Source organism: Corylus avellana, chromosome ca5, assembly GCF_901000735.1.
Source record: "Corylus avellana chromosome ca5, CavTom2PMs-1.0".
NCBI lineage: Eukaryota > Viridiplantae > Streptophyta > Magnoliopsida > Fagales > Betulaceae > Corylus > Corylus avellana.
In genome coordinates, this window is record NC_081545.1 from 22,555,138 (window position 1) to 22,578,033 (window position 22,896).

A 22,896-nucleotide genomic window follows, 5' to 3' on the forward strand; every position below is an offset into this window, starting at 1 on the left:
TGTTATTTGAAAGCAGTAAAGTGTTTATTCTCGTAAGATTTAAGTTCCTTTTTGTACGGTGTCGTTTTGAGTTCATTCGTGCTTGGGAGGTGGGAACCGTGGTTGGGCCATGCATTAAACCAAGCAGCCCTGAGGAAACCCTTTGGCAAGTAATTTAAAGGGAAATTCAAAATATATATATTACCTATCTAAAGTTTAAAAACTCGCAATATGATGTATCAAACTTTTAATTTTTTACAAAGTCACCTATTTGTTAAATCTTGTCAAAAAATTTTAAGATATCTCTGTGTTTTTTATTTAAAAAAATTGCAAAGATTTAGGCATCGATATTTTTACAAATTCCTAACGCCTAAATTTTTTTTAAAAAAAATAATAATAATGAGGGGTATTTTAGTAATTTTGACACCTCTAAGTTAGGATTTAACAAATGAGTGACATTTCAAAAAATTAAAAATTTGATACGCTTGAGAGTTTAAACTTTGGAAGCGTAATTGCAAAATTGATAAAGCCACCTTTATAGGGTGGAGGGATCAGGAACAGGATCCTCTCCAGTCCAAAATAAATTGGAGAATATCCGATTAATGGCTAGAGAGATTCGAGGTCATAAATAGGACATCTGTCCATTAATAAAAAATAATAATAAAATATTAGGTAAAGTCCACTTAATCCCTTCAAACTACCATCTCAATGACAATCTACTCTCAAAACTATCCATTACGACAATTTACCTCCCAAACTACCAAAACAATGACAATGTACCCCAAATTTTAACAAAATAACAAAATTACCCTTGCTAAAATAAAAACAAAAATACTAAAATTTATATTTTTTTCAAATTTTTAAGGATATTTTTGTCTTATTGAAAATTTTATAGGGATAATTTCGTCATTTTGCTAGCATTGGGGGTACATTATCATTGTTTTGGTAGTTTAGGGGGTACATTATCGTAATTAATAGTTTAGGAGATAAATTGTCATTAGAGTAGTAGTTTAAGAAGATTAAGTGGACTTTACCCTAAAATATTATATATATTTTAAAAATAACTGCTTTCTACCACCCCTTAAGTTTTTTACATTATTTTTTTAATTTTTTATTATTTTGTTTTTTAATTATTTATAAAATATATATAATTTTTTTTTTTTTTTTTATTAATGGGACAGATGTCTTATTTATGACCGTACGATATCTCTAGAAAAATTTTAACCATTACCTGGATATTCTCCAGTTCAAAATGGACTGAAGAGAATCCAAGGGGCTGTCCTACTCACCCATACAGATGAGGGTGCAAGCTAGCGTACACACCAGAGAGTAGCGAGACTTGCACCCAACCCTTCATCCATGTGGGCGGAGGATAAAAGTAAGATAGCCGTCCTACACACCCATACAAATGAGGGTTCAGGCTAGCGTACACACCAGAGAGTGGGGAGACTTGCACCCAACCCCTCATCCATGTGGGCGGAGGATAAAAGTAAGATTATATATATTATTGAAAAAAATACTTATTGAAAAAAATACTCATTCTCTCATTAGCTTTAACTACAACTAGGATTTGGCAATACAGCGAACAACATTAGACATATTAAAAGCTTTAGTTGCTATCAGCCACTTTTGAGCCATTGTGTCATCGACTACCTCTCTATGTTTCACAGGGCATGCATTTATAAGACATCAATTTACATCAAAACACAGGAAAATTCTGATTAGGTTTTCAATTCTTGTAATTACTGCCAAAAGCCGTGTGTAACCTTCTTCTCAATGCCTCAAGACATTAGGTCACGATTTTAGAATTGGAAATGGATAATTTATCTTGTCACAAAAGATAACTCATAATAGGTTTATGCAGGGATCACATAAATTTCCCTATTTTCATTGCTGGGCAATTAAAGGGGAAACATTTTGTGCCAAATGTTAAATGCCCAAAATAAACATATAATTGTTGATTTTCTATTGAAGTTTAACAAGGATAAGAGGTTTCAAATGAATCTACAACTTTCAATTGGTACTTCCAAGTAGTGAGGAAGTGTTGGACCATAAAACATCTCAAACTTCTGTTTGGTGAGCTTTATCGTTTAGGTTCGGTATGTTTCCTTCCCATAACTCCATTAGCTCCTTCCTAATGTAAGAGACCACAATAATTGGTCCTAGCGTGGAAGGCACCTACATTCACCAAAATAGCATAAAGGTTAAGAGGTAGAGAGGTGCAATGATTCTTCCTTGACATAAAACTACAGCACCTATTGTAATTGTGATGCAGCCAGATATTTTCATGAAAAAGATGCAAAAATCGAGTATAACCAGCTTTCTCCCTGAAATTAATCAAATCCAAAGCCTTTTTTTCTCCCTCTCTCTCTTGTGGTGAGTAGGAGGCGGGTGGATTTTACAGAGTTTAAAACCAATAAATCAATCCTCAAGTGTCATCCAATCAAAGATTGCAGGAGACTCTCAAAACCATTTTTAACATTTACTGCCCATAGAAACCTACAAGGGACACCAAAAAATTACATTGGCTTGGACAACTTGAACAATCAAGTTGTGAATGGTGACTGAGCTTTCTGCTTATAAATCTTATATGGAGTCATATATGCAATAAACTGTTACCAAGAACAGAGAAAAATGAATTTGCATTCAAATTTCATTATTGCAAAAACATTAGCAGAAGATACCATCAAACTTGACAAAGATAGCAACATAATAGTTTTAAAAAGAAAAAAGTACCAGATAAAGAAGTGCAGGTTGAGGTGCGTGAGTCAAAACACCGGCAGATAAAGCAGTTACCAGTCCAATGGCATACCCAGTAAGGGCATACCATATGTATTTGTGCCCCTTTGCAGAATTTATGTCTATGAGATTTACTGAATCCCTGCTCTTTCGATGATCAAAGCAGAGGACTAAAGCCAAAAGCATGGAAGGAATAGCCTGCGATGAGAACATAACCAAAAGTTTTCTTTTAAGATTTTCTCAGATATAGCAGAAGACATAATTAGCTCAAAAAAGGCAATAACATTCTGAAATTCTCAAAAGAAAAGTGAAGCAAAATATGTAAAAGAGAATATTTCTTTCTTGGCATATGCATTTTGATATAGTATATATATCTGAGACAAACAGAAACATCCAAGAGATGCTAGATATTGAGCAATCTCGTGCTCTCTGAAAGACAATAACTCCATTGAAAATAAAACTTTTGGCTTTATGTCAAATGTTGTCAAGATGTTCATTATCGAGTATGCAAGAAAAATTTAGAAAACATATTTTCAGTTGGGCCTTAGTGTCACTCTTCAGGATAGCTTTACCTTAGGCATAGCAATTGGTCAGCTTTAGTTGGCAATATGACCCATCACAACCAGAACAGTCAGGTATTATGGCGCTTGATACCATGCAAGAAGAGATCGATAAAACCCAAGCAGGTGCAGGATCATTTTGGGAATAGGGATGATGATTTTGCTGGCCTCGCAAGGGCCCTGCCCTAATGGGGAAGGTTTCCCACACTGTATAATGCAAGGGGGTAGGCACGGGGCTTTTTACTAAAGCCTGCTCCAAGTATAATACATACATAAATACTTTCTTTTTTTTAATAAGTAATGTTGTATATACCAAAAAGCGCAGAAGGGCGCAACCCTAGTACACAGGAAATATACAAGAAAACGCCTAACTAGAAAGAGAAAAGAGAGTAAGAAAGTTGGAAAAGCTAATAACTAGAGGAACTAAATAAGCAGCTATCCAAGTAAAGAGAGAAAAAAGAAGGATAAGATCCTCTAAAGTCCTCTCAGGGTCAATGAAGATCCTGTCATTTCTTTCCCTCCGAAGGCCCCACATAAGGCAAAAAGGAACCATCTTCCACACTGTAGGGCTCCGAAAGCAACCCCCTAACCACCAATAGGCGAACAAATCTGCCAAGCTACTAGGCATAACCCAAGAAAAAACAAAGTGACTGAATATAGCATTCCATAAAGCACTGGCGATCTCGCAGTGGAGGAAGAGATGATCGACAGACTCCCCGTTTAGTTTACACATGCACATGCAACACCTGTTGACCACGATTAGATGTCTAATCCCGAGATTGTCCATGGTGAGAATCTTCCAGAGTGCTGCCGACTAGGCAAAGAAAGCCACTTCCAAAGGGGCCTTGGTCCGCCAAATTCTCTTCTAAGGGAAAGGAAGATTATCTTTGTGAACTAGAATCTGGTAAAAGGATAACATTGAATTCCCCTTTGCTTGTCCACCCCTACTCTATTCCCCTTAAATGAGTACAAGAGGGAATAGAAGGAGGCTCATCACTTCTCAATCGTGAGCCAAACAAATAAAACCGACATTCCACTAAAGGGAGCCACTCAAATAATCCATGTTAACTGCGACAAACACATCCTTCGCACTAGCGATGTTATATAATACTGGATAGGCTTCCTTGAGACATACCTCGCCACACCACACATTGTCCCAAAATTTGAACATACATAAATACATATACATGTGCAAGCATATGTGTTTACTTTTTTAGTGTTCTCTACCATGCCACTCTTTTTCAGCGCCTCCTCCACAAGTTCCCCTTCTCGATGCACAAATCACCATATTCAAAATCCCAACCTAGTCCTCGCAATGGTGGCAATGGGAGACCTATCGGCGCTGTACATGGTAGTGATGATGGCATTGCAGGTGGAGATGGGGGCTAAGCATTGGAGAAGACAGAGCAGCAAGCCAATGGCAGAGGTGGCATCGAGGTTGTTGACTCTAATGAGGGACTGGACATGGTCGTGGAGGTTAAGGCAACCTGAGGCCATGGTGCCCTGAAGGCAAGTCGCTGCAAAGGGTGTGAAGAGAGGTTCCAGTTTTTTTGTTTCTTGGGGTTCTGTTTGGTTTCTGCATTTACAAGTAATTGTAGCCTTTGATCTTGGGGCCAGAGACTATAGAGAGGTTTTGATAAGTACTTTGGATCAAAAACATAACATGAGCATTTAGATGGATGCTTGTGCATAATTGGATCAGTGGTTAAGAGTGGGAAGTAGAAGGGGAGGGATGGGGCAGGGTAGGACAGGATGAGTTTTCACATACATAAATAGGGTGGGGACAGGGCCTCTCGTTAAACCTTGGCAGCAGGGATGGGACAAGGGTAGTTTTAGGTGAGGCAGGGATGGGGAATGGGTTTGCCATACCAATTCCACCCTATTGACATCCTCTATTTTGGAGTAGAGTTGGGTAATAAAACCCAGCCAGGTAAGTGTACATATTAAATAAAAAAGCCTAGTGAATATCATATTTAAAAGAGTGCCCTGGACTATTTAGGGCTCTAAAATCCATAACTATCAATGGGCTATGTTCTGTAAAAAGGATTCTTTCGTTTTGCGTTGTCCCTCTTTGGCATCAGCAAAATATGCTAATTGTTCGTTGCAGCATCTTCCCAGGAAAGGATAAGATTAACCATCAAAGTCATTTGAGGATTCTCAATCACCAGCTAAGAGACATTGAAGTCATTTGATGATTCTCCTAGTTCTAATATGTGACTTTGACAGAGCTTTCACAAAATTCAAGAGCATTTATACATCTTGCAAGTCTGGACCACATTTTTTTTCTGATAAGTCCTGACCACATTTTTCACATGCAAAAGTATAAAGAACACAATCAAAAAGAAGTTATTTCCTCATAAGTAGTAAGCATGACTCACTGAAGTCATTGGTTGTTGTATTACATCCAACTTCTCTCTCATTTTCATTTGACTAGCACAAGACAGCTTGACATTTGTCCCAAAAAGGTTAAGCTTTTGAGATTTAGAACAGCTTCCGTGAGCTGAGCTCAAGCTGTTCGCCAGCTCGCTCAATCCCAGTCGAGCGAGCTCAATCCATGACTCCCTGACCATAGACGAGCTCGAGGCTAGCTCAAAAGGGATGCACATAACATGCTCTACTGGTGAAGCAGTTAATTGCATGTTATGCAGTATAGGATGAAAAATTGCCAGGTGAGTGGGTTAACCAATTCAAATCTTGACGCTATGGGTAAAGTAAGAAAAATAGCTGTCCACTTGTAAAGAAAATCACAGATCCACATACAAGATAATTAATATCTACTTGGGTCTCAAAACTCAACAAATTTTATGAGTTTGTCTATACATCCAAATCCATCACACATCTCGCTGAAAATTTTTCAACAGTGCCAACAAAGCTGATTGCATTAACTAGGGTTGGTATTGGAGAGAGTGAAAGGACAAGGATATGAGAATATGTGGATAAATTCAAAGGGTTTTGTGGAACAGGTAAAACAGTGGTGGGTGTCATACAGTTACTCTTTTGAAAGTAAGCTAGAGACTGAAGTCAGGGGGCTCTTTGGTCGGGGGACGGGGACAAGAATACAAAATCTTTCCACTGTATGGCTAATTCAAATAGAAGAAATAACATTGTGGAATGCTAGTTGTTAATGGTTCTATTTCTTCAAATTCTTCATAAATTAGTGAGCATATTTCACAGTTTTACACCCAATTGTATTTAGAACAATTAAGTTGGTAGCCTAAATTGGACAGTCTTTCTTTTGATGCTATCAGTACGGAGGAGGCTATGTGGATGGAAGAAGCTTATGAGGAGAGCAAGGTCTTCAAGGTGGTGAAAGCTCTTAATAGGCTAGTATTTTGGGTTATTGAGTGTCTTCTCTTCCCATGAAGTACCTAGGTCTTTCGTTGATGGCTCTGTTTAAGGTAAATCAATTTGAGACGGTATTATTGGAAAGATGGAATGCCGCCTGGTTGGTTGGAAGAGGATGTACTTGTCAAAGGGTGGTAGGCTTACTTTGATTAAAAGTTCTCTTTCTAACTTGCCTCCTTATTTTTTATCACTCTTCTCCATCCTTGTTGGAGTTGCAAACTGTATTGAGAAATTTCAGCGAGATTTCTTGTAGGGCAGAATTGTAGAGGAGTTTAAATTCCATCTAGCCAGTTGGTCCAAGATTTGTACCCCGATTTCCTCATGTGGTTTGGGAGTTTGAAACCTGCTTTTGTTTAACCAAGCTCTCTTGGGGAAGAGGTCATGGCTCTATGCCATGGAAAGGGAAACTTTGTGGAGAGCAATGATGGAAGTTAGATATGATAGCTTGTGGGGCGGGTGGTGCTCCAATGCGGTTGCCAGGTCTTATGGGGCCAAGGTGTGGAAAAACACTAGGAGGGGATGAGGGTAGTTCTCAAGATTTGTGAGATTTGAGGTGGAGATGGGTCTAGGATCCAGTTTTTAGCATGATGATCGGTGTGGAGATCAGACTTACTAGGAAGTTTTCCCAATGTTTCTATCGCTCGCCACAAGGAGGCTTCGGTGGTGGATCATGTACAGCTTTCTAACGGCTCTCTACAATGGGATGTCCCCTTTATCAAAGCATCAAATGACTGAAAGGTGGACTTGGACAATTCATTTTTTAATCTTTAGTATTCTCTTAGGTTGAGCCGGTGAGGATAGAATGTGTTGGATCCCTGTTAGATCGTTTTATAAAGCACTTAGCTTCCCCATTGGCCTCCCTTTTTTTTTGTGGAAGAGCATGTGGAGAAATAAGGCACCTACAAGAATGGCGTTCTTTGCTTGGACCACTGCATTGGGGAATATATTGACTTTGGATAACCCGAGGAAGAGGCATATCTTTATGATGCACTTGTGTCGAATGTGCAAGAAGAGCGAGATATCCATTGATCGCCTTCTACTCCATTGTGAGGTGGCTAGAGTCTTGTGGGTTTCAGTCTTCTGTCTTGTTTGAGATAGAGTCATGCCCCAACAAGTGGAGTCGTTGACTAGTTAGAGAGGTCAGTTTGGAAGCCACTGTTATATAAGCCCGGAGGATGGCTCTCTTGTGCTTAATGTGGTGTATTTGGCGGGAATGCAATATACAAAACTTTGAAGATTGTGAGAGCTCAGTGGTAGAGTTAAAAGCTTTCATGTTCAAATCCCTCTATGATTGGGCAGCTTCTCACAATAGTCTTTTATTTTCTAATTTCCTAGAGTTTCTGGGTATGTGTTCTTCTCCCTAGTTGAGTGTCTCTCATGCATACTTGTGTTGCACCCCTTAGCGCTTTATAATAAGATTTAATTACTTATAAAAAAAATAAAAGGAAATTCTAATCAATAACTTGAATGATGAAATTCTAAGCAATAACTCAATATAATGGCATATCCATGAGTTGAAAGTGTACTGCAGAATAATTTGTACAGCACAGCTAGGCACTCATGGAACAATAAAGCCATGCAAAATATATCATGCCTAGAGCAGTGTATAAACAGGCAAGGTCACTCAATAATTTTTAACATTGGGACACAAACTTTCAATCAACCAATAGAGCATGATAAACACATTGTTGGATCTACTAATATCTTTGCGCCGACAAAAAAATATGAAATCATTAAAACTTAAGGATATGCCCTAATAAGTACTTCCCTAATAGAATTGCAGTGGTGAACATCCAATGATGACTGAGCACAAAAATCAATTGCATCAAGATACTGACTAAAATGTGATAGTGATCAAATACTTCCAAATTTGGTAAAAAAATACAGAATTGCCACTAAAGAGAAACGGATGTCGTACCATATCTCCTAGACCAAGCATCATGAAGTCTCTAGCACTTTCTCCAGGAACCACTCCGCCCAACAAATTCCTAGGGAAAACAATCTTCACGGGCAACTCCAGCTTCTTTGTTATCAATTGTAACCCCGGAAGACTCAAACTATTAGCAACTGTGTGAACAGGATTCGATGCTTGTTGTGTGGCCACTGATACCATGACATTCGCCCCAAAAAACCTCTCAGAGAAGAAAACCCAGAATATGTCGTATACGAACAAACAAACAAGGAGCATTGCACATATTTTGATGTTCGGCAGACGCACATGGCTCACAAATGCAACACATATGGAGATACCCAACAAATTATTTAATATCCAATGGCCAGAAACAAGCCAGGCTGCAACAATACCAGAGCAGGTCAACAACAATAACCCTTGAGTTCGCGTGAACGACTTTGAGCAGCACCTTGACACAAATGGATCAGTCAAACCAAACTGTGACTTCATATAGGCAACATAAGGAGATAAACAGAAGAAAAGGGATGAAACAGATGCAATGGCTGTGAATGCAGTAAGGAGTTGTGAGACAGACGAGAACAGGTAGAACATCAAAAGCAAACTGCAAGAGCTCATTATGGGGATCATTAGTGCTTGTGACCTATCTAATGTAATGGATGCTTCAGAGAAGTCACGGTTTCGCTCCATTTCCTTTCCATAATTTAGAGCCCGAAATGCAGATCCAAATGTCACAGCTACTGCAGTCACAATGAGCGTAATGGGTGCTGGCTCCAGCAAATATGAAAGCTTCCACAGGGGCTCCATAACTTACTAGTTCCTTCCAATTTATTATCTTAAACTTTTCTGTCTCGCATAAATAAACTTCAACAGTGGAAGTTGGTAGTTACAACGTCTGTAACCAAAGTAGCATTGTCTCTCTGATAAACACTTGACCAAAGAAATCCATGCAAACTGCAAAATAATCATATCAAAGGAAAATGAAGGGTGCATGCAACTAGTATAGCCGGAAATATTAGATGCTAAATCAACTAAAAAGTCAGCAGGGCCTAACTCATAGATTAATACTTTGATGGTTGCTGATAAACTGCAGGAAATGAGAGAGACATAAAGACTCGAAACGTCATGAGTCTACTGGGTTACGTAAAACAGACAAATTTTAGAAAAATTGGAGAAGCAAATGCAGTGAGAAGTCCATTTGGGCATTTCCTATTATTTCATCTTTTAGATGAAACGAGAATATGAAAATGTGAAACACAACTCTTGACACTTGCACAGAGGGGGGTTGTGTGTCAGGGCATTTCATGTGACGTGTTTTACCAAACATATTTCCCGAATTTTCTTTTTCATATTCTTTCTTTTCTTGGTTTCAGAAGCACCCAAGCATGCATCTTTCGGATCCCAACGAAAAGTAAAACCACACACACACGTTAACTGAAAAGTATCTTTTGGAATAAGTATCCCAACAAGGCAACAACTGAAAACCTCAGGCAATAAGAAATCCTACTTGTCTAAACCTACATTAAGCCTAAAATTTCTACCTTCCATTTTTTTTTTCAAAAATAAAAGAAATTGAAATAAAAAGTCTCACCTGTATTCTTTCCCAAGAACCCAAGATAACAAAGACCACCCACCACCGACACACACACACACACTAAACCGAGCCTAGAAAACTACTACCTTTCCTTATTGAGCTGAAAATTTGACTAATTCATAAACCAAAAACAGACAAAAGAGTGAAATTCTCTTAATTTCTCCCCCAAAATAGTCATCTAGGGTTTGCGAAATAGACAAACAAAATTGGCGCGTGTGGGTACATGGATACAGATGAAAGAACACATATACATACATACATAGCTGAAGATCTGAAAAGAGAAGGTGATGGAGTTAGGAAATCAGGGCTTTCGGAGTTGATTAATGTGAATGATTTTGGGAAGACTAACCTTGGACTTCTTGAAGAGGTTGAAAAACCAATCTTTTGCTGCTCTCTCTCTCTCTCTCTCTCTCTTTCTGTCTGATCAACCCGGTCTCATTTCTTTTCTCTAGGCTCTATATATAATTTTTGGGTAATTTTCTATTCGGCCCCACCACTCCTTGGTACTTGCACATAATATTTTTTTCTTTTTCTCTTTTATTTTTTCTCTTCCAGGAAATTCATTGAAATGGGGTTTTGCGTCTTCGCTTGTACAAAGTGGCCTTTTAGGGAGAAATAGGGACAAAATCACATCGGCGAAACGTGAATATAGAAGAACACTTCAGTCTTTTTCGAGTACAATTGCCTTGCAGAGTTGTGAATATGAAAATTGTTAGAGAAATTCCTATTTTATTCTTTTTATATTTTCTGACGTGGTTGTGTGACCTTTAGAGGCTTGTACAATTTTACTGCTGCATGGAAAATAAATAAATAAAAAATATATATTTTTTGCTCATAATCACTGAAAAAAAAACAAACATTTAATCCAAAACACAGATTTTTTCCAAAATTTTAGTTAATATATTTTCAAAACAAACTCTAGCAAATTACTTATTTTGTTCTCTATTTTCTTTATATATTAATTTTCAATATTTTGAAAGAGAGGAACCAATAAAAAATAAAAAAATAAACTATTGCTCTTAATATTATATTGAAAAGTTTATTGTAGCAAACATTTTACTTTGAAGCACGTTGGAGAGCCAAAATAACTTATTTTAGTTAAATATAACTAATATGAGCCATTTAAAGCATATGTTGGAATAATGGCCATTTTAGTTACTTAGTACCCACATTTTGTCCTTAAGGAGTAACTCAATCAGCTAGAGACCACGCCTTATGAAATAGAGATCACTAGTGCGAATCTATCATCCCCCTTTTTGAAGCATACGTTGGAGAGCCAAAATAACTCATATTAGCTAAATATAAGTGATATGAGCCATTTAAAGCATATGTTGGAGTAATAGCCATTTTAGTTACTTAATACCCACATTTTGTTCATAAGGAGTAATTCAATTGGTTGGGGACCACGCCTTATTAAGTAGAGGTCACTAGTTCGAATCTTCCCTCCCTCCTCTTGTATGGACATGTCAAAAAATAATAATAACCACATTTTTTCTAGGAGAAAATACATTTTACCCTCGAAGTTTGACCTAATTTTCAATTTATATCTCAATATTTAAAAATTTGCAATGTACCCTCACAAAATTACAAAATTTTGCAATTTGAACAATCCGTTAGTCAATTCCGTATTCTCAAACGAAAAGCTAAACACGTACGTGGCACATAAGAATTTTTCTCCCAAACATCCAAAATTGCTCATAATTTATTAAAAAAAAAAAAATTTGCCAAATGGCCGAATTAGGGGTTGCGAGCCACCCTGATGCCCAAAAGGGGTGGCTAGCCACCCCCCAAATGGCGTAGCCACCCCCAAATTTTAAAATAAAAATAAATAAAAAATTAGGGTCAATTTCGGATGTTTAGGAGAAAATTTCTCACGTGCCACGCATGTGTTTGACTTTCCATCTGAGAAGACGGAATTGATTAACAGATTGTTCGAATTACAAAATTTTGTAACTTTATAAGAGTACATTATAAATTTTTAAACATTAAGATTCAAATTGAAAATTGAGTTAAACTTCGGAGGATAAAGTGTATTTTTCCCTTTTTTTCTATTTTGACTACTACATTTTCAATATAAATCCAACTGGTTATCTATTTCATTCTTTACTTTCTTTAATTATTATTTTGGAAAAACATCATAAAACTCCCCTAACTTTCATTCAATTTGACACTACCCATCCAAAGTGTTTAAATCTCTTAATTAAGGTTATCAAACTTTCAATTTCTTTCAATTACCTCATTATGTTTTGATTTTTTCGTTAAAATTTGTCAAAATTTCCAAAATACCCATGTTATATATAAAAAAATAAAAAATAAAAAAAATTGCAAAGATGCTGCAAAAATATTGCAAATATTTTTTTTATAAAAAAATAAACACCTGAATCTTTACATTTTTTTATTTTGAGAATTTTAACAAGATTTAACGAAATATTCTTATGAAATTAGGTAATTGAAAAAAAAAAAAAAAAATTGAAAGTTTGATACCCTTAATTGAGAGATTGTGAACTTCAATGGATAGTTAAAAGGAGTTTTATGAAGTTTCCCCTATTATTTTTCAATGTGTTAAAGGGAGAGATAAACCAATAAAAAAACGAAATGTAAATCATTGCAAAGTTCATTGTAATATAAATTTTAATTTGAAAAATCTCTCAGAGAGTTTAAATGGCTCATATTAGCTAAATAATATAAGCTCTTTAAAACATCTGTTGCGGTTCAAATGGTAGGATGCTAAGATGAATGTTTAAGGCCTTCAAAGATACAAGATCTTTTTAAAAAACAAATAATAAAAAAAAAATAGTATTTAAGGTCTCCAAAGGTACAAGATCTCTTTAAAAAACAAAAACTTTAAAAAAATTGTATTAGAACCCCCTTGAAAAATAAAGACCTCCGTCCTCAAGGGGTAGCTCAATCGGCTGTGGACCACGCCTCATGAAGCGGAGGTCACTAGTTCGAATCCCCCATCCCCCTTCCCTTGTGTGGACATGTAAAAAATAAATAAATATAGACCTCCTAATAATAAAAAACAACATTAATACCTCATAATATCAAACTTTAATGTACTCATAATATGTTCCCTCCTCTCCCCTTCCCCACTACTACCCTTTTATTTCCTCCCCCCTCCCTTCTTTTTTTTTTTTTTTCGTCCATTGCCATCTCATCGAATCTGATTGGGTTTCTAGATCTATTTTCTTCAAAATCAAATATAGTTTTCTCCATTAGTTTCGTCCATCCATGCTACCGCTTATCGTGCTTACCGGCCACCCTTCTTCTAGCCGCCGACCTTCATGCATCAATCTAACAGCCACACGCTGGCGTGTTAGAGACGTCGTCACTAGTACAACTTCAGTCCATCAGATCTACTCTTCCACAGTCTCACACGCTGGTCTGACAGCACTGATCACTGATCCAGTTTCTATGTCACCACTGGGAGTGGGGTGTTTTGCCGTCTTTTGTTTTTATTTATGTATTTTTATTTTTGCGCCTAGCTTTTAAAAGCTAATGATGGATAGTTTCGATGTGAAATGTTATCTCTTATGGCCGGTAAAATAAAGTTTTAAGGAAAGTTATGCTACCCATGTCTTAGATATAGAGCATGTTTGGGATTCAATTTGAGAAATAGAGTTTTTAAGTACAAAAAAAAAAAAAAAAAAAAGTTTTTTGGCAAAAGCTGAAAAATTGAGCTTTTGTCAAAAGTGCGTTTTTTCATTTTTAGGCTTTTTGGACCCTTAAAGTGCTTTCAATTTTTTTTACCAAACGGGTAACTTTTTTTTTTCTTTTTTTTTTTGTGAATAAACTGCTCTCATTCAACAATGAGTACAAAGATTACAATGGGGAAAACAAGGGAATACAAAGAGAACAGCAACAGGAAACAAAAAGAAAATACATGCTTAACAGAAAAAACAGATCTAGCCAAACTTCTAGCACCTCAAAGTCCTAGAAGGAGGAAGTAACCTGCGGATGTAGCCAAAGATAGCTGCGGCGCACTTTAATGGATAAAACCATCAGAGGTAAAAAAAAAAAAAAAAAAAACCCTATAAACTTAAAACTACACAAGCTTCCAAGGAAACTGTGAAGATTAAGAAACATAACAAGCCCAACCATATCTGTTTAAACGAAAAGCAACAAGATCGAGAACACAAAAGATAAAAGCACATAAAATAAAACTAAAAGCAGGAAAAATATAAGAACAAAAAATAGCAACAGAGGCGGTGGAGGAGGAGGCTTGGAGGAGCTCCGGTAGGCGCGTGAGGGACACTTGCCGACGTAGCTTGCCTGAAAGATGACGGGGAACGCCAAGAATGGCCGGAAACAGCATGGATGGGAGGAGGAGCGCCATAGACGCGGCCACACGTGCCAAAAAGTGAGAACCACTCTCAGGCTCGTGTGGGCCACGCATCGGCTTCTGGTGGTCCGATGGTGGCACAGCTAGTGGCGGTTGAAAGTTGGAAGGCCCAAGATCTCAATGGAGTGGTGCAATGATGGATATGACTTCTTGAAATTTACAGATCTAATTTTGAAAAAATTAAATCTAAAAACTTCACAAAGGTTACAGATCAGGGGAGGAGGATGACTGAAAGTTGCTGAAACCGGGCATCTAGCGGTGAAGAAATAGTTGGTGCTGATTTTTGGCGAAGATCGGATGACCTCCGAAGAGGCAGATAAAGCCTCCGAAGAGGCAATAACAGGAAGGGGAGGAGGAAAGAGGAAGGGGGGAGCAGGGGGAAACGGGTGGGAGGAGGGAGCCGTGACTCCCTCCCCCATAGCTGGAGCTTGCTTCTGGATGAGAGAGAACATAGAGTTTTGGTGAAGAAGAAACTAAAAGGAAGGGTTTTGGGGTAACTTTTTTTTCAAATGGGGGTTTTAAGTGTTAAACGCACTTTTAGATCCCTTAAACGCACACCCAAACAAGCCCATAGTTTGCTTTTGAAAGCCAAAGCATATATGTTCCATAAGTGAAGTTGTGCATGTGTTAGCGAAGGCTGCTCTCATAGATAGTTTTTTATTGTGATATTTTACTAACTGTGTCTATGACGTTATATTAACATAGCTTTGGGCTATATATATATATATATTTCATATTTTAAATATTTTAGCCCCTTAATTTATATGTGTTAATCTCTTAATTGTGCTATTTTGTGTTGTTTTACTTCATTTTTGTATTTTTGTCTGTTTTTAGGCGTTTAGAGGAAAATGAAGCGTTTTTTTGAAGTTTTGAGCATGAAAGATCAAATTTGGGAAAAACTGGAGCATGGGATCAATCGGATCAGAAACAGGCTCGAGCGCATCAGACATAAGATCGAGTGCAAGGTAGTGATCGAGCACACCCTATGCGATCAAGCGCATTCGGGCGACCCAGATGCGGAAATACTTATTTTCCACTTAAAATTAGGTTTTACAAAACCTAATTGGATTAGGGCTTTGTCCTCTAATTTTGTTAGGTTTTCTATGGTTTTTAGGTTTTCTATGGTTTTTAGGTTTTCTAAGAGCCTATAAATAAACCTTTAAGTCTCACAATTTAGAGATTCAATTTTGGAGAGAGGAAAATGAGGCTACTTCAAGAGCATTTTTTCGGTTTCTTCTTTCCCTTTTTCTTTTTAGTTTTAGTTTAATTATGTGTAACTAAACTTCTTGTTAGGGCTAGATTGAAGCTCTAATAATGTCTTTTAAGTTTTATACTAGTGCCTTTGTTTCAATCATATGGTGATTTATTTTAATTGATTATGTCTATGTGATTAAATTTCTCATATTTTATGGTATGGATTTGTTAATTAAGTCAATTTAGATGACTAAATCTTGGGCTTAATAAAGTAACAAAAGAACCTCATCATGGGTTCTTGACTTAATCAACATGGGTACTACGAGTAGATACCATGCCCTAAAACTCTTGTGTTTATTGATCTCCATAGAATTATGTTTCTCTAAAGAACAACTTAGTAGATATCATGTTAAATCCTTTAGGGAAGAAACAAATTAAATTAGATACCATGTCTAATTCATTGCTTAGGGAGATCAATAATTTAAGGTGTAGATATCATGCCCTTAGGTTGACAAGCATTACTTATACCACTTGATTGGAACATTGGCCTAGTATTTTCTGAATTAGTCGAATTAGTGGTGGATATCAGAACCCTAACATTTTCATTATCTTTATCTTTTTCAACATTACAAATCTGTGACAATTTGGCAATTTAATTTGAAAAATTAATTTTAAATAAAATCATCAACTCTCGTGGGAATGATCTCGAATTTGTCGCACTATACTATCATTTGATCTTGTGCACTTGCGAGTAAAACGTACAAAGTATTTTCCCATTAATTTAGATGGGTATTTGGCACAACAAATATATATAACAAAAAAGCTTAACTTAAATTTATCGTTTTAGGCCTCAAAATCTATCAAACTAGTCCTAAATCACCTCCATGATCGCGATCACCCCAACATATAGTTTGGCAGTCGCAACCTCCATAGCAAGTGATTGTGACCATCCCGCTTGGGGGTTATGGGTGGCATTAACAACAAAATGGGAAACAATTTTTTTTTTTTTTTTTTTTTTATTGGCACTATCACATCATAAAGTAGGAAAGAGAAAGTGAAATAAGAAAAATGATCTATTTGCAATTTCGAAATGGACGATTTAAAAATAGTAATTTTAAAGATGTGATTTCACGATTTAAGAAAAATACAGTTAAACATTTAGGAAAATCATTGTTTGATTTTTAAAATCTCAATTTAGCATTTACAATTGTGCATTTATAAAAATTTTCTCATTGCCTGTGATTTGAAAATGCATATTTTTCTAGATTTTTAAATCATAATTTTTTAAAATCACACTCTCAAACAATATATTTTTTGCAATTTAATTTAAAAGAATTGTTTACCTACATAATTACAATACCAAATGCACTCTATATAGGGTCTGGCTTATGTGCTGTAGTAGGAACTACAACACATGTTTTGTAACAAAAATGGAGGGCTCAAATTCAATCAAACTCAGTTTAAGCCATATGTTTGTCGTGTTTTAGTAAACTCAAAGTTTTCTTCTTCCCTTACTGACAAGATAGAAAAACGCATTCCAAGTAATGGAGAGAAGCCAAAGAATTACAACCAATCTATATAAGTACTCAACGTACCCAACTAAAACACTATACAGTTTTCGCTCATATAGTGCCATTCAAAAGCCAAAATACATTAAAAAGAAACTACATTTTATGATATAAACCAGTAAATCAACCTTTACCCCTAAATTAACTTGGTTCTATCCTTAAAAGTTTACTTGAGTCAGCTTACAACAACATATTATTATCCTTCAATAAACAACAAACCAAGAGTAGAAAACAAAATTCTCTAAATTCTATTCCCAACCCACAAAATAAACTCTTATAAACCAATTTAATCAGCCTTTATGCTTAAGGGAGATATAAATAGTATGGGTATAAAAAAAAGAAAAAAAAAAAAGAAAGAAATTAAAACACCCTAACCTACATAGATTCAGTCATGATACACAATGTATATGAAAATTTTGATTTTTCATTAAATATTCCATAAACTGGAGTTCGTCTCTTGAATGGGGGAAATGAGGTTATCAATGGTGAAAGACAGAGAAAGACAATAAATTTAATAACCTACCAGCGGTGGAGTAGCAGCAGAGGAGAGGGTAATGGCTCGATTTGGTTCTTACCAATTGAATGGGGAAAATATTGGGGGGGGGGGGGGGGTGGGGTTTGTTGATTGAAAGGAAAATGGTGGTCTTAATCCTATGCTTTCATGTTATTCTTATTTGGTGTGACATGTTGATATGTCCATTTTCTATTGGAAGGCATAAAAGATTTCATTTTTCCCAAGTTCATATAGAAGTTGTTTTCAATTTTTAACTTTTGGCATTTTGACACTTAAAACCTAATCACCCTTAAATTAATTATGATTGTGATACATACTTTATTATTATTATTATTTTTTTTAACAAGAATCTTTGCAATTTCATTGATAATAAGATTACGAGCATAAAACTCTTACATCATAGAGCATAAAGCTTTGAAAAGTCATAAGCCCAAAGACATGAGATTACAACGTCATAGATTTAATACAGATCTTACAATTAAGTACTATCTATGACCTCAACTTTTCCGCTAACCCATGTATAACTACAGTTAATGCACAGATCTGCTACTGGGCAGACTAGATCTAAGACATAAGGTAGCCATATTTTTCAACCTTTATTTTTCAGCCATGAGAGAAAATCTATCACACCGATTTAATCCTCCTCAACCCAACAGTTATGATACTAAATCCTTCACCTCATAGATCGCTCATGAGGGCAAATATAGAGAGATGAAAACTCTTATTCAAAAAACACAAACACAAACAATTAACCAGCAAGCAGCAACAGTGGCCAGAGCGAAGGAAACGATGCACACTGGTCGGTGTTGGCTCATGGTGGAGCGAAAACAGGTTGAGGAGAATATATCTAAGTTTGAAGAATTTGATCTAAAACTCCACTGATCTCAAGGAAGAGATGAGCGGCACAGCACAATGGAGGGTGGACGGAAGAGGTCGAAGTTGCTGGTCTAGTCAGAGAACACCTAAAAACAAAAGGAAAAAGAAAAAAAAAAAAAAAAAAAAAAAAGGAGGGGGAAGATAGAAGTGGGGAGTGGAGGGGGTAGGGGATGAGGAGGAGGGAGCAGCTCAAATCTGGTATTTTGAAAAATTGATACGTACTTTATTTATATTTCAATATCTTATAATGATTTCACAATATGTTTATATAATTTTCACTTTTTAATTATTTATGAGTGTTACATTTATGACCTTTGACTATGTCACAATGTTGAGATTTTAGTGTTTGCTACTTTAACATTTTAACATGTGGTCTATGATCATGTATGATAAGGTTTAAATGAGCATTATTGGGAATGCCACTTGACTGAAGTTGATTGGCATGAAGATGAAGGGAAGATTATTTGGTACCACATATGTGTTGTGTTTGTACCCACTATTGGCATGTTGTGTTGCTTCTTGAATATTATGACATAATTGTGAGTGCATCGTGTGTTTGTGGATGTTAAACATTGATATGGAATATTGGACTAGAGAGGAATTAGAAATGCTTAATATGATGTGACCAAACATAATGAAACGCTTTTATAGATGTTGTTATGTTGGTCCTTACAAGATTTTTGTATAGTGCTCCCAACCTTTTTATAAATGTGTGCTTTGTGGTCACATAGTCTATTTTTCAGTATGAACATGATTGAAAACAAATAGAGATCGATCTAGATACATAACTAGGTCGTGCCCACTATGTATAAGTGAGAGATGAAGCCAAAATTGGTGCCCAGTAGTTGCAGGTCAAATGTTGTATAATGGAGTAATGTTTTATACGTTACTCCACAATATTAAAGATACAGAAGATACAGCAAATGCTAAAGTAAAAGTTCTTAACATTTTGCTATTTTAGTAATGTTATATACAACATTTTTATTTCACAATGCTAGCCTATTAGTCTTAACTAACTCTTGAATTTTTTTATTTTTTTATTTTTTAACAATGACTATTCAATAGATTAATTGGAACTCCCATGTCAGTACTATGAGATGTTTGTTGGATAAAAATGTTGTTTCGAGCACTTTGCCACATGTCATAATTGACAATGTGGAAATTTCTCTCCCTCTCTCAAGAGTCGAACACGTGGAACAATTATATCATGCAAGTCTCAATATAAGCAAGATACGTTAATATTTTATTTTGTTAGTTTTTATTTTTATTTTTGGGAAAACTTCACAAAACATTCATGAATTTCTACGCAGTTTGAAATTATCTCCATAATGTTCAAAATTTCTCAATTTAGGGTATCGGACTTTTAATTTTTTGCAATGTCCACTCAATTAAGATTTTCCGTTAAATCTTCTCAAAATTTCTAATTTATCATTTTTTTTAATGGCAAATATTTAGGCATATGTATTTTTGCAAATTCTATTATATCATAACCAACGCCTAAATCTTTACAATTTTTTATTTTATTTTTGGAAAAAGTTCACATACCCTACTTAAATTATCACCTAATTGACAATGTCCCGCTCCCAAACTTTCAATTGTGATAATATCCCCTGCCAAACTACCAAAACATTGTCAATATCCTCCAATGACGAAACAACCATTAGTAAATATAAACAAAAAAATACTAAAACTGTAAACTTCTAAAAACAACCTAAAATTGAAAGAAAAAAAATAAAAAAATTGGAGTAGCCAAATTAAAAAATAAAATAAAATAAAATCCATTTTAAGAAAAAATAAATTTTTCGTTTCAAAATTTTTTTTAAAAAAATAAAATTAAAAAGAAATTCTTTTTCTTTAATTAAAATTTTCATTTAAAAAAAATTAATTTTTTTTTTTCGAATTTATAGGGGTATTTTTGTCTTATTGAGAAATATATAAGGACATTTTTATCTTTTTGCTAGCCTTGAGGGGACATTGACAACATTTTGGTAGTTTGGGGAACATGGTCACAATTAAAAGTTTGGAGAGTTCATTATTAATTGAGTGGTAGTTTGAGTGGGTATGTAGGCTTTACCCTTTACTTTTTAATGATAAAAATGAGTACTTTGAGAATTTTGACAAGATTTAACGAAAAATCCTAGCAAGGGTAGACATTGCAAAAAAATAAAAATTCGAAACCCTAAATTATAAGTTTTGGAACATTGAAAATAATGTCAAAGTGTGTGAAAGTAAATGGAAAATTTTATAGCTTATAAATGCCCTGCACTACAAATAAAAAGCTCGATTAGTGATGTTTGAAATAGTGACGGTTTTAGAAAATGTCACTAATTTGAGACATTTTACTATTCAAGCACCCCTATTCATAAAATAGGGGCGTTTGAATAGTATGTTACTATTCAAACATCTCTAATTTTGAAAATATTAGCACTCAAAGTTTGCGTTTATAACAACTACTCACACCCAAAAACTTCAAAAATTTTCATCTTTCACCTACACACTTAAAACTAATTATTATTATTATTAAAAAAAGCTGGCCAAACCAGCAGCCACTCCTTCTAGAAGGTGACGTTTTATTATTCATACATCCCCTTCTCAAATGAGACGTTTTAGCAAAAATGTGGCATTGAGACATTTTTACTGTTTAAACATCCATAATTTTTATTATAGTCACTATATTTAAGAGCATTTGCAAAATGTCACTATTCGAATATCTCTAATTAAATAGAGACAATTTTTGAGCTTAAAATATGACATTTCACATGTCACTATTTTGCCTAATTTATGTAGTTGAATCCTCCTGGCACGCACTGATTAGCCATAAAATCCAACTTCAAGACCAACCATGAACGGTTTCAGCTTACAAGTGGTTCGTTACCTAACTAAAATAATAGACTTCAACATCCACACCCACGTTACACGGCACCATCACAGATAAGATTTCAGCATGTAAAATCATATTTAATTTTAAAAAAAATTAATTTTGTGTAATGGAACGCTTGTGCACTTGACAAAGATGGAAAATTAGAGAAAAAGCTACTAAATTTGCTTGCTGTGAGGACGAAGGAAAGAAATTTCTCCACGCTGTCATCGTCATCAACTACCATTCGTTATGCTGTGTGGGTCCCATTTACCCTTCCATCTCTCTCTCTCTCTCTCTCTCCCTATTGGCTTAAGGAATCCGCTAACGACTCGCATCACATTTTTCACATCCCCTCTGAATCTGCGTAGCTTCTCCTTTGTTCATCTTCATCTTCTCCGGAAACTTTCGCATCCAAACCCTTCAATTTTTTGTATTTTGGTATAGAAAGAAATCTGAACCCTTGGTAGAATATATATATTTCCCAACAGATTTAACCGAAAACGATTCATTGCTTTAACTGATTTCGTTGTTAATTTTCATAAAAATAGAATTTTCAAAGTTTCTAGATTCCATTAAATCTCGCTAATCAGAAAACCAATGCCACTGACACTGATATATCTCTCTTTTGCCAGCCCGCATCATACGTAAAAGGTAAGAGATGATATGGTTTGATTATATTCCAAAAATATCCCACCTTATAAATACCCCCATTTCTTCGTATAAAGTATATATATAAACACAGTACTCATCAATCATCAATATATATTTTTCTTCCTAGTTTGAAAACTTGTATGAGAAGTCTGAGAAATCCGTGAAAGATGAATTTGAATGGAGTAGTCGTCGCGCTTGTGCTGGCCCTGCTAGCGTGCGCGCCCCGGCGCAGTTACTCGCAGCAGCGGCTCGCCGTGCCCATGACTTTGGTTCGAAACGCTCCCGCTCTCGGCGCTTGTAAGAAAGTTAGCTTTACGCTCTGTTCTGTACATGTTCTTATATATATACTCAGCGCCTTGAAAAAAAGTTTGTTTTCATTATTATTATTATTGTAAATAAAAAGTAATTTCTTTGGAAATATCTGGGAACCGCAGTTTGCTTGGATGGGAGTTTGCCGGCGTATCATCTCCACAGAGGCTTCGGCGATGGCGCAAACAACTGGCTTTTACAGTTCGAGGTAACTTTTTTTTTTTTTTACTTTTAAATTTTCTTAAAAAAAGTTGACAAAATGCGAACAAGTTGGGCTCGGACCGTGGTGGGTACTGACTGATTGGTTTGGTGGAGACTTTGTTCTGACAACCAGTGTTTTTGTGTGATTGGATGGATTTCCCGGTAAGGAAAATACATATAGGACAGCGCTTTTTGTGTCACCTAGGGTTACGTGCTTGTCGCTGGGCAGCTAGCTGGCTCATTATATAGTATAAT

At 35.7% G+C, this 22,896-nt stretch overlaps 2 protein-coding genes across 2 annotated transcripts in view; one reads left to right on the forward strand and one right to left on the reverse strand.

Annotated features, from left to right (window-relative positions):
• Positions 1–1,830: 1,830 nt before the first annotated feature.
• Positions 1,831–10,657, reverse strand: LOC132180910 (signal peptide peptidase-like 1). Its single transcript, XM_059593901.1, has 4 exons — positions 10,476–10,657; positions 8,542–9,486; positions 2,716–2,916; positions 1,831–2,157 (listed from the first exon to the last, which is right to left on the reverse strand). Exons 2-4 carry the CDS (start codon positions 9,337–9,339, stop codon positions 2,041–2,043), a joined length of 1,116 nt encoding a protein of 371 aa, XP_059449884.1. The 5' UTR covers positions 9,340–9,486; positions 10,476–10,657; the 3' UTR covers positions 1,831–2,040.
• Positions 10,658–21,855: 11,198 nt separating this feature from the next.
• Positions 21,856–22,896, forward strand: part of LOC132182406 (pectin acetylesterase 9) — a gene marked incomplete in the record, with an annotated part of 6,395 nt that continues 5,354 nt past the window's right edge. The window contains 3 exon segments of the mRNA XM_059595645.1: positions 21,856–22,131; positions 22,259–22,428; positions 22,566–22,648. Of these exon segments, the coding sequence (XP_059451628.1) occupies positions 22,299–22,428; positions 22,566–22,648 (213 nt within the window).

Coding starts and splice junctions, on each gene's coding strand:
- LOC132180910 (XM_059593901.1), bottom strand. CDS start 9,339: ATGGAGCCCCTGTGGAAGCTTTCATATTTGCTGGAGCCAGCACCCATT. Junction 2,917..8,541: donor TGCTTGGTCTAGGAGATATG/GTACGACATCCG, acceptor TTCTCATCGCAG/GCTATTCCTTCCATGCTTTT. Junction 2,158..2,715: donor AACCTGCACTTCTTTATCTG/GTACTTTTTTCT, acceptor TGGTGAATGTAG/GTGCCTTCCACGCTAGGACC.